At 33.2% G+C, this 12,434-nt stretch overlaps 1 protein-coding gene across 4 annotated transcripts in view; it reads right to left on the bottom strand.

Moving 5' to 3' along the window:
• LOC126853912 (protein still life, isoform SIF type 1) overlaps positions 1 to 12,434 on the bottom strand; it is a 38,800-nt gene that overhangs the window by 19,930 nt on the left and 6,436 nt on the right. For 2 of the 4 annotated variants that reach the window (XM_050600085.1, XM_050600086.1), the window contains exons 4-14: positions 11,514 to 12,232; positions 9,681 to 9,865; positions 9,356 to 9,474; positions 8,915 to 9,122; positions 8,244 to 8,491; positions 7,360 to 7,915; positions 5,834 to 6,187; positions 5,195 to 5,251; positions 4,936 to 5,107; positions 1,787 to 2,014; positions 314 to 443 (exon numbers count right to left, since the gene is read on the bottom strand). In XM_050600085.1, the coding sequence (XP_050456042.1) occupies positions 314 to 443; positions 1,787 to 2,014; positions 4,936 to 5,107; positions 5,195 to 5,251; positions 5,834 to 6,187; positions 7,360 to 7,915; positions 8,244 to 8,491; positions 8,915 to 9,122; positions 9,356 to 9,474; positions 9,681 to 9,865; positions 11,514 to 11,683 (2,427 nt within the window). In that variant the 5' untranslated portion in view covers positions 11,684 to 12,232. Of the gene's footprint in view, positions 1 to 313; positions 444 to 1,786; positions 2,015 to 2,487; positions 2,716 to 4,935; positions 5,108 to 5,194; positions 5,252 to 5,833; positions 6,188 to 7,359; positions 7,916 to 8,243; positions 8,492 to 8,914; positions 9,123 to 9,355; positions 9,475 to 9,680; positions 9,866 to 11,513; positions 12,233 to 12,434 lie in introns of all 4 variants that reach the window. The other 2 variants (XM_050600084.1, XM_050600087.1) reach the window with 2 other exon arrangements.

Here is a 12,434-nt window from a genome sequence, read left to right as displayed (position 1 = left end):
AAAAGACTGCGGATAATTAAATTTAATATTTAACACGCAGCGTGCTCACGATTCTTAAGAACAGAATCAAGTATTAATTTTGCAGTAAGTACATATCAAGTAAATTGTGAAAGTCTCAGATATAGTTTCGTGATTATTTCTGACATAGAATTATTTGGCACTAGCATGCAAAGTCGGTGCAAGAAATCGAAACGAGCTTTCGTATATTCTATAGCCGCACATAGTATGAATGCAAATTGTGCTACAAAGGCATCATTGAGTGGCACTTGGATGTATCAAACTGATAAGGTCAACGAGTGCTTGGATAACTTACCTCGGAAGACGTCAAGTAGCAAAGCCTTGAGTCGGTACTCTCCAATGAAGCTTGTTGAACGATTCCGTATCTGCCATCCCGGTCGGACATGTAATCGGATCTGACGCTGTCTTGTCTGTCAAAAGTACCTCTGGAATATGCAACACATTTAATTAAATACCGTGATATCCCACAAATGTATAAAATGGATATCTTCTAATTACAATCTTTTTTACGATCTTTCCTTTAATCAGAAGCCATTACAAAATTAATTTCTAATACATTCCTCTTTTTGCATCGATAATATTAATTTTTTATGCATATGATTTTAATTATATGCTTTATAAGAATATTAGGAAATAGAACACTATATTTTTATGTTTTACATGGAATTCATTTTTAAATTATTTCAAAGGATATTTCTATTTATATAATACTAAAGTTGATATGATACTAAAATACGTAAATAATAATTGAGAGTTGTATCGAAAAGAATTATTTACTAGGAAAAGAAAGAATATTTTGTGACAATCAAAAATTACAAAGTTAATTAAAAACTATCATTAATATTTGTAATATAATGTAAATAAATTATTTTTTTATAACAATATACACATACTGCAAAAAGCCAACAGTTGATAAAGATCAATATCTCGTAATTTTAAGAGGTTAAAACTATTTTCAGGACCAGAATATAATACAGAGGAGTCGAGATGTGCGATAAAAGTAAGAAGAGAGCGAAGAGAGTACAATGGAAATATGGAAGACAATGCCAACAATATAGGACAACAAAAGATGGGTGGTGAACTGGAAATCAAAAAGGGACACTAAAGTATAAGTACGCATTGTGCCGAAAAAGTTCATACTTCTTTTTTACTTTTAGTTTGGAATATTTATATTTTTACTGTGCATATCTGTCTTAAACAGTATTAGAGTACTTTTGTATATTATTTTTAAACAGAAGTTTATATTACATTATAAAATATATGGAAAATAATTTTTTATTAAAAAATGGATATATTCAATTTAAAGATAATTTTTAACGATTTTTTTTGTAATAAAATTAGCTTTAATATCTTACACTTTGTCACTAATTATGCATGTACAAATTATATATATATATATATATATATATATATATATATATAATTAAAAAATTTACGATAACAAATATAAATAATAAATATGGCATAAATATATTTATTTTAATACTTACATTTTAAAAAATTGCAAATATTCTCTCTTATTATATATCTTTTTGCTTATTTATAATACAAAAACTGATTATATATTTTATTTATTTTTTAATTATTTATGCTTAGAAACTTATTTTTACTTTAATTTTTACTTTAACGTAACAAAAGTAAAAATTACCCCAAACTTATCAAAAAATCTATCATATATTAGAGACAATTTATGTTGGAATTTTTCAAATATATTACACAAGAATCAATAACGAATTTGCTTCCGATGCAAGGAATCTACTTCCCTTACCTTTGTTCAAGAGAATCAGTCCGGTTGGATTTATATCCACTGTCGTTGAGGCTGCCCTCGTGTCTTAAAGAAGGAAGAGAATCCCAGGGTGACTCTCTCTTATATCCCGAATACCCTGGATTTATCGAACTCGAAGCACCAGAGCCGAGAGTTGAGCTGCCGGATTGCCAACCGTCAGAATGCCGAAACCATTGTGCACGCGCGGATTCCCCGATGCAGCTGGCGCATCTGCAAACATCATGTTACAAATCAATGTTATGTACAATACATTATTAATATTATTTATCAAAGTCATTTAATAAAATAATTACTTTAATAAAAATAATTATTTATATATATATATATATATATATATATATATATCAATTTGTATAATTAATATAATGTTGATAAAACAAGATATCTTTTTACAAGATTATATATGTTCTTATTAATAATAATAATTAATTAAAATTGTTAATAAAATAAATTTTAAGCTTAAATAATTTATAATTTTGTGTCATACCATCAAGATGGCTTGAAATTATTAAAATTTATCAAGCTAATATTTTATTTATCGTACAATACAATATTTTTATATTGTAGAAAAATCAATCAAGTTATCGAAAAAATATATTTTGATTGTGTTTATTTTATACAAGATATCCGAGTTAAAAACATTAAGTGTATCTCCGCGCATATTATATACGGATGTGCAATACCGTGCAGGTATAGGCGACAAATCCGAGCATGGTATGCCTGACGATATCTTTGCATCGTCATCTTCTCCGAGCAATTGAAATTTCACATGTTTCTTATTCTGAGTTTGATCTCCGGATCCATCATCCAGAATACGATAGAAAATTTTTTCCGGCAACTTTGGCATTTTCGGCATCTTTTTTGGCTCTCGCCGCCTCTCGAGCGATCGGTAGTTGCGCTGTAGACTGTAGCTGTAACTCATTGTTGCAATTTTCAATGTTTCAAATCGTCTGTTAAATCAGTATTTGTACTGCGATTACAATGATCAGCTAAATAATCAGTTTGACATTTGCATTCGGAAACGAAAAGATGATTATCGCCGATGCATGAAAATGATCGCTGTTTGTGCTCGCACAGCAAAATAATTATTTCCTCTCGTTACAATTTTCGCGCGACCAACAATCACGTGCGACGCGACTGAATAATTATTTTTGTTGCTCAAAGATATCAATGTTTGCATACAGCCGTGTCAAACAAAATAATTATTAATTTACATTTTCACGCGATTTATCAGTTGCGTTGATTATCCTCGTTGTTTCAGAGATTGAAAATTTTCTCTATCCAAGTCTTTCCTAACGATGAGATGAATATCTCATCATTTTTTTCTTTTTTTGCACTCTTTTGAAAAATTATTACTATCTATAATTAATAACGGCGAGATTAATATCTTCGTTTAATCTGATTTCAAAATCATTTTTGTTTAAATATTTTGACACTGAGATAATTATTATTCATCAAAAAATATCTAAGCGTTATTTGATATTTATGTTTCTACTATAAATGTTTCTACTCTTTTATAAATATTTCTACTCTCAGAGTTGATAATTTTTTCAGTTCACTTTCTTTTACTTCACACTTTTATCACCATGTAATATACACATAACTACATGTGCGATTTTGTCGGAGCGATTAAAGACATCGATGATTTATTAACGTTGCCTTTTTGTACTTCACATGTGCGTTTACTAGAAATTCATGCGACACATAGTTGCACATAGCGCATTTTTATATCGCAACGTGATTTGCTCGGATAATTCATCATTTCGCACTAGCATAATTATATTCAGACAATGGTATCACGCAGGAAGTGCGCAATTTTTATTCTTATCGCAAGATCAGATATCAAGTCTTTCAAGATGCGCTTTGCACTTTGATATACCGGCAGGAACACACGCAAAATCTCGTCGCGCGTTTTGCCGTTTCTTTCTCATTTACGCGATTTCGAAAAACACTCTTTTTCCCTTCGTACTCCCTGGCCAGCTGAGAGCCGAAGCCCACTTGCGAGATTTCTATATTTACTACGATGCGGCTTGTTGCTGTCAATCGCCGCCTTCGCTGACCCGTAATGCACAACGCGCCGGCGGCCGGGGATGATGATGCATGCGCCGAGCGCTGTATCGAGAGGCGTATACCTTCGAGAAGACTTCGATAAACGCCACGCGACGCGCGTCGCCTATCGATATAGCTTCACAGCGCACGGTGTAATATTTTTTTTTCCTTTCTTTTTTTATCCGCCCGCGCGGACTCTATCGATAGACGATAACTACATCCGGTGATATTATCCAGGTCGTCCTTAATGAACGAGAGCACGTTTCATCGACCGTCACTGTTCCTCTGGTCGGTGGTCATAGAGCACAACCCTTTAAATGTCAAAGTCTCTTGACGATGACTTTCGCGCCTTTTTTGATACGGACCCTTCGAAGGGTCAGTGGTTATTATCGCGACCGCGTTAATTAACGTTGTACTACTTGGCAAAGGAGATATTTCAAAGGAAATAGAAAGCGTCAGCGATTCAATTCCACAATTAACTCAAATCACATAAAAATTTAAAAATACTTAAAAAATATCATTAGAATGATTACGAAATAATCTACAAAAATATATATTTTTCGTTTTTGTTTTTGTTTGTTTTATTTATTTATTTATTTATTTATTTTTTTTTTTTGATCTTTTCTTCCGTTTTTTGTTTGATATAAAAATGATTTTAAGTATAAAATATTTAATCCAATATCTGTCATTGATCATCTCATATTTGTTGTTGAAAATATTTTTAAATAATATGTTAATATTTTTTAATATATTGTTAAATAATTGAGTAAGAGAATAAGATTTTATAAATTTTATGCTACTTTACATGTGAAATTTAAATTAGATATAATAAAATGTATATAATTCAAGGATTTATGTTCAAAATTATATGTAAAGAATATTTTGAAGTTGAGAAAGCTTATATTCTCTTATCTGATTATAAAAATATATTTGCATGAATGAGATGTGTGTGATTTATTTATTCTTTGCACTATTATACGTGCACTATTAAGATATAAAAATGCAATAAATTTAATTGAAATTTTAAATTTTTTTACGAAATTCTAATGTTAATTTAGAGGAAGATTTAAGCAATAATTTACCTAGAATTGTAGTCGCTAAGATAGCCGCGATCTCGATCAGAGTCTCGCTCTCTCTTCTCTCTCACCATCTCATTACGATCGCTATAATAGCCGTCTCGATCCTTGCTGTTTTGTCTTTCATTGCAATAACGATACGATAGCGGCAGAGTCGACGATTTGTTGGAACTGGAACCTGCAATCACGATAATTTGATTACGAACAAAAAATTAAAAATTCCATCCAAGTGTATTTTTAATTTTCAACATATATTTTAACTTACGTCTTCGCGAAACGTGAGGTGTACGCTGAACATTCAACGGTATGTTTTCCGCAAATTCTAAAAAATGTAAAAAATTTGCTTTTTAATAAAATTGCTATTTATAATTAATAATTTCTTATAAATTTTTTTTAATACTTCAATAATTTTATCAACTTATTATGTTGGAAAGGTTAAAGCTAAAGTTTAATTAATCCGTTCACTTGAAAAGAACAAGGGTCGGTGAGATAAAAATTATATGACAACAAAACTATATTTTTTTATTATACTAAAATAACATATAATTTATTTACCCGAAATTTAATTCAATAAATTCAACGATACTAAAATATTCTTAAAATCAAATGTTATTTATTCATTCATTGTTTTCTTACAAATAAACTAAAACTCTTAAGTGAAACTTCGCATTAGTCAGCAATTGAACTATTAAAAAAAATAATTTTTTATCTCTGAATAAAAAGATTCTAAAACAATATAAATTTCCAATTGATATAAAATCTCTATACACTCTTTATATAATTCTTTATTACAAATATTAATTAATGGTTTATAAATTTTATGTGACTGCTAAAAGATTATTTGTTACAATCATAATCTGGTTTTTTTATTATCTTAAAGCCATAAGCTTAAACGGAGTCTTACCTAAGTTTTCCATGCTCTGCGTCAGCAGAGCCTCAAATGTACGCAGGCTGTAACTTTCCGCATCCATACCCTTGGCTAGAGTATTCCTGAGATGCATCTCGTACTCGAGAAGCAACCGACTGGTTGGGCTGCCTGGAGTCGACACCGATTGCATATTCTGCTGCTGATATGTCTGGCCCCCGTTGCAACGACGGGAGTTGCAATGATTCGGCTGCTCCATGTCGGAGTTGCCGTTCGACGAGCTCGGCGTGGTCGCATAGCATTGGTTGTCGAAAATGACATTGTCCGAGGGCGGCGACATGTCACCTGTGCACCGATTACGTTCCGAATCTAAGTACGTCCTTCCTCTGCCGCCTGCGAGCAGAGAGGTGCAACCAAAAGTGCAAGATGGAATATGTGATGAGTCGTGCGGTGGTCCGCGCTGATCAACGGACAAAGGAGACGTATGTTAAGTTAGTCAGACTCAGCGAACACGTAACTCGAGAAGTGGTCCATCCGCGAATGAGCCATGAAACTGCCGTCGAGCTGACAGGACGATCACATTGTCGACCCTTAGTGCGCATGTTATGTAAGAAGGTTAGAAGCAAGACAAAATGTTAGGGGTGCCGCAAGTGGTGGTGGATGACCCTATGACTTTCATCAAGGTGGAACTGGCTGATTACCATATTGTGGTTTTCTCTGTGCGCATGTTAAATTATGCCGAGGATGTAGTTAAAGGTTAGAGGTATACCGAAGATAAACGTCAGAGATCAGTTGCTGGTTAATTTTAGAAGACTTCTTACGGTGTTATGCGTTCGCCGGAATTATATGGGGACAGGCAGAGATATCATGTACAGAATCGATCACGTAATTTCCAGTATAAACTTTGTCATTTTGTTAGAAAAATTTTTAAATTATGTTTAAATTTTATCATTTTTTGTGATGAATAAAAATCACAACATGACAATATCTATCGCGTAAAAAAACCTGTAAAAATTCCTTTTTTTATAAGAAAATTATGTAATCAATCTTCTAGTCATTTTTTAACGTTTTCATTGTTAACATATTTTTGAAAATTTTACATGTTTTATCTTTATCTAGTTTTAGAATTTTAAAAGAAATTTTTATTTAAAGCAACTCGATATTCTACATTTGTTAACAATAAATTATATAAACAATGATAACGTTATCCCATTCAGAATCAAACATTCTACATATGTACATATATATGTTAAGAATTATATGTTAGATATAGAATATGTTAAGAATAATCTCTACATTATTATAATATTCACAAATCATAATAATGATTAAATATTAATCCTTTAGATTAACAAACTTGTTATAAATTTAAATAATTAAGGAACCTTGTAGAATAGACATTTATCGATTATAAACATGCATAACAAAAATTAAAAAAGGCACGAGGATATTATGAAATAGTAAGAAATTGTTGCACCTTAAAAGATTGTGAATAAAAATTAATTATAATAAGTAATATACACAATAAAGCAATATTAAGCAACATTAATGAAAAAAAATCATACCAGTATATTGTCGGCTCATATCGTGAACGCTTCTGGATCCCTGAAACTTATTATTATAGGGCGCGCGATAGGGATGCGCATAATTCTCGTTGTCAACCTCTTGCATCATGTACTTCTGATTGTTATTGCTCGGATGATAATGATAGCTATGGTGACTGTGACGTTTCCTCGTCATTTCCGGCGATGTTACCGGGCTGTCAATGCTCGGCATCGGCTTCAACATGCGCTTCAAGGTATTCGAATCCAGGCTGATGCCGCCGTTCTGCGCATTCTCGATCCGCATGTCATCGGTGCTCTTGCTCTTCGATCTGTGACCGTGATTGTTATTGACGATGTTGAAGAGATTACCGTTCTGCATCTCCAATTCGGTATAGTCGGCCGACTTGGTATGGTGCAGCTGCTCTTTACGTAGCAACTTGCTCTGCAGAGTACCGCCAGCCTGGGTGCCCTCTGATTTCAACATCTCAGTACCATTCTGCTGCGTGGATGTGTCCTGGCTCTGCTTCTGCGATTTCTTCGGCGATATCGTAGAACCTTTCTCATCGGGACTGTCGATCTGTATGAAAAATCAACGAATTAATAAATTCAAAGTGTTAATTTTTTCAATTGTAATAGACATGCTAAAGTTTCTGCGAAATAATATGATTTAATCTATTATAAGATTTTGCTAATATATGTATTATATGATATAAAATAATATATATTATTACCAATATAAAACCAATATAAAAGAAAAATAACAAAAAAAATTGTTTTTCCGAAAAATAAAATGCTAGCTAAATGTGGAATAAAGAATAATATATTTTACCATTAAAAAATAATTAAAATAAAAAAATTGATCAAAAAAATGTATTATATGTTATATCGCTGTAACTATTGCTTACCTGCGATCCCACCGTAACAGTTCCGATTCCAACGTTGGCAGTCTTTGGGGTTGTCTGACACGTCTCATTCTGCTTATCCTTTTGTTTGGCCGATTCGCCAGTCTTTGGTGTTTTCCCAGGTGTCGCGCTAGGATTGTTGACGTTGTCGTAGAGAGATGCGCTGGATGTGGCCGCTGTTATCTTGTCTCGTCCCGGTGTCATTTCCATCTCCGTGGATCGCGCCATGGTCCGTGGAAGCGTAGACGGTCCTGAAATAACATAAATAGTTTTAATAAAAACGCGAATTACGGAAATAAATAAAATTAATTTGTGTTAAATAAAATTTATACGAAATATTATAATTTTGGCTATATAAAAAAAAATATATTGATCTAAAAATTAAATTTATTATTGTTTTTACATGTAAATTAAAACACTAAAAATTAAAAAAATTAAAATATGAAGATATAAATTCTCTCAATGGATCTTCTATTTTTCCTTTATCAAAATTAAACACATCACGAAAAAAATGAAAAATAAATTCGTAAATTTTAAAAATAACAAAGAAAAAAGACTTATTTTAATTATTTTAATTTTAACAACACAGATTAAACAAATAAAAAATAGAAATATATATGAATATAAATCTTTTTAATATAATTTTAAATATATATTCTATAAATCACACATACCACACGGGCTTCGATATCTGGGATCTTGGCTACGTAGCCTGGCAAACTGCTCCGGTGTCATACAGGTACACTGAGGTTCTCTGGATCGGCTCGGTGAGGCTGGTGTCGACAGTGGCTTTCGGCGTGTTTTGATCTTCTGCTTGTTCGGTGGCTCGAGCTTCAACGAGTAAGAAGAGGACGCTTTCCTTGAAATCTTGAACGACGGTGACTGTATGGAAAATTAACTAGTGACTGCAAATGACCTAAGAAGTCGAATTGGACTTGTATCGGACTTGTTGTGTGTCGCCCCTAAATCATCTCCGCTCAACTTCCTCGCGCGCGACCCAATAGGAGAAAGGAAATAGGCGGAGACCTCGTGAGAGTGATAGCGAACAAGGTTGTGGCACGATGTGGTACGTATAATGTAACGACATGTCGCGGGTGTAGTATCACTAAACTTACGCAGCATTCTCTGAATTGCTTTGCGTCTATGGGAGATGTAAAGTTCAGCCCCCATGTATCATTTGTCACTGTGTCCTTCCAGTAAACGAAGCATTCTGACGCTTGGCCGATGCGCGTACCTTAAACATAATTACATAATATATTAATTGTTGAAAAATTAAACTCTCATTAAGCTTTCGTAATCGCGCTACTTTTATCTTTATATTTTATACCAAAAATAAAATTAATTTGCAAAAACTTATATTTTTATATATCTTTACAGAAATATTATTCTTTGTTCTCTCACAAAAAAAACACATTATCTTTAATTTCAATTATGGTTTACCTGGCTGGACCAACCGCACGTCTAGAATCTTATCGACCTGGCTGTTATATGCGGTGATATGAAAGACGCACTCCGGCGAATCCTGGATGCAAGTGATGTTTACCGGGACCAGATCTTCAGACACCTGCTGCCATTTGACGGTGCCAGCTCCGCTCGAATTTACATGGAACACTTCGGCCCATAGCCTAAAAACTCTCGTCATTACATCATGTGTTGCAACAACATAACTTTCGAACATCGACACATCATTAAGGAAAGTTTCTAAGGAGAGAACGTGTGATAAAATAGAATAGTTGTGATATAAAATGAGAGAATAGAAAAGTAAAGATCTATTACTGAAAGTAATCGTTGTTCGTAATAGATATAATGCCGATCGATACCACACTAAAAAGTACATAAAAAATATCATTACATCACGTAGATCATAATATCGTTCTGTATCTTAAAAAGAATAAAACAGAAATCGTGCATGGAAAATCTCAATTGTATTATACATTAGGAGCACGTAGTATTCGCCGAGTATTTACCGACTAAATACCGCGTAAGCTCTTTCAGCATTAAAATTATAATACGCAAGTATTTGCCTTTGAAAGTTTTAAAACGGATAAAACTAGACGGTATATTTTCGAATTCATCGAATTAGATTAGTGTGGACGAAAAAGTAATGACATTCTGTGCTAAAAATACTAATAATCATGCGAAGCATGTGTATAGATGAAATGTAAAATAGACGAGAGTATAGAGATCAAAGAAAAATATTTGAAAGAAAATATTTCACAAAGTAAATATCCCATTTCACTTTAAATAAAATGTAATTTATTATCGCAAATCACATAACAATAAAAATTATTACTTTTGTTACATTCAAGGATATGATATGATAGAAGCGTATAACTCAATTTATATTTAGTTAAGTAAAGTATACATTAAAATTGCACTAATATTATTCCAAGTTAATTAAGCGTATCGCATCCAAATAAGAAGAAATTATCGATCATGATAAACGAATTACAAGTTTGATCAACTAGACAAAAAGTTGAAGAGAAAAATAAAACGAAACGGTCAGGGTTAAAGAAGTAAGCATAAGCAAATAAGATGACGAGAAAAAGAGACAGCGAAAGAGATATAAATGAAGAAAATGAATGAATAAAAAAAATGCAAGACAGTTTAAGAGACGGAAATAAAAAGCGACAGTCCGATGTATAACCGCAGCACGAAGTAGATAGTCTCATCATCAGACGCTACAAAATAATATATAAGTTCAGATCTGAATATATTGCGTTTTGTAGTAAAGCATTTTCATATTTCAAAGCATTTGCTAATATAAAATTAATAATAACATTGTGATGAAATATATAATGGTTATACTTATGTATGTGTACAAAAATTAAGATGTGTTAAAATCTAATAAAATTGTAATTTAAAGTAAAATATAAGTAATCCCATCCATTAATTTTTTTCTTGAAAGGACTTTTTTTATACATGTAGAAAAAAAGACCTTTCTCTAATAATTTTTTATCATTATAAATTATCATTATTAGATAAATTGCATTCATTTAGTTTTACTATCTATTGTATAATTCATGCATAATCATCATGCAAAATTAATGCAGAGATTCTAATTCTCGTCACCCAGCGCTGCTGTTATCTATGCCGCTCATGAAAAGTAGAAGCAAATAAAAAAAGAAAGAGAAAAAGAAAGAGAGAGAGAGAAAGAGAGAGTCAGCATAATGCATGTCAGTCAAGTGTACGAATGGTAATCATCGAAGAGAAAGAGTGGCAATATGGTCGAATGGAGAGTGATTGAATGGTTGAATGGTATGGTATGCGCACCTCTTCCTCTCTCTTAAGCTTCCGCACCTGAGCAAGTGGCCAGTATCACCCCTGCGTCCTCCGGCGCCGCCCATTCCGCCCCTGGCACCGGCCTGCCATGGGCTGTCCTCGTAACGATACGTCTTTGATCTAATCAGGGGTGCGCAACTGCAAGAAAGCTTGTTGCCCATTCTAACTGCTCTTATTCCGGCTTAAATCCTGCCACCTGCCTTGCCCCGCCACCACCACCACCACCACTCTGCGTCACCACACCACTCTCTGTACTCGTGATGCTCGTTTGTGTTTCTGACACGACACGCCTTAACACGCTTCTGACCTCACGTATCCTTCTTTTCACCCCGTTTCTAAGGATATCCGTGTCTGATCTTCCGTATTACGTTTATATATCTTTTTCTTTTTGTCTCACTTTTTCTTTGTTTTTCTCTTTTTATCTCTCTCTCCGTTCCACCCTGCGTTCAATTCCTCTTTGACACACTTTTGCGGGGTTGGCTCTTATAGCTTGTCTGTGTCGACTTTTGGCACCGATTTCCAACGACGCCGACCACGGCCAACGGTTTGGCGTTGCTTTTTTGCGCGTAATCCTCGGATCGTGTGTGTTATTGGGAAGCACTGTGTGTAATAGGGAGGATCCCCAGTTAGCAGAGAGTAGGAGGAGGTAACTTTATTGTCACATCATTGCAGGCGTCGCAAAAATCATCACCTTGTCTCTAACATGATCGCTGCGAACATATGTGAGTCGATTAGCTGTGAGAAACATATATTTCAAACATGCGCATAATATACAAATCTTATTTACTTTGTGTAAAAATATATATATAAATTTTTCGTAAACATAGTCATCTGAAATATGCAATTAAAAATGCATATTTTAATTAAAACAATACTATAAAATGAAATATGAATCAAATAAATAATCAAAGA

This window comes from Cataglyphis hispanica, chromosome 13 (genome assembly GCF_021464435.1).
Source record: "Cataglyphis hispanica isolate Lineage 1 chromosome 13, ULB_Chis1_1.0, whole genome shotgun sequence".
In the NCBI taxonomy this organism is placed as follows: domain Eukaryota; kingdom Metazoa; phylum Arthropoda; class Insecta; order Hymenoptera; family Formicidae; genus Cataglyphis; species Cataglyphis hispanica.
Note: the sequence above shows the minus strand (reverse complement) of the source record. Positions and strands in the feature narration are given on the sequence as shown.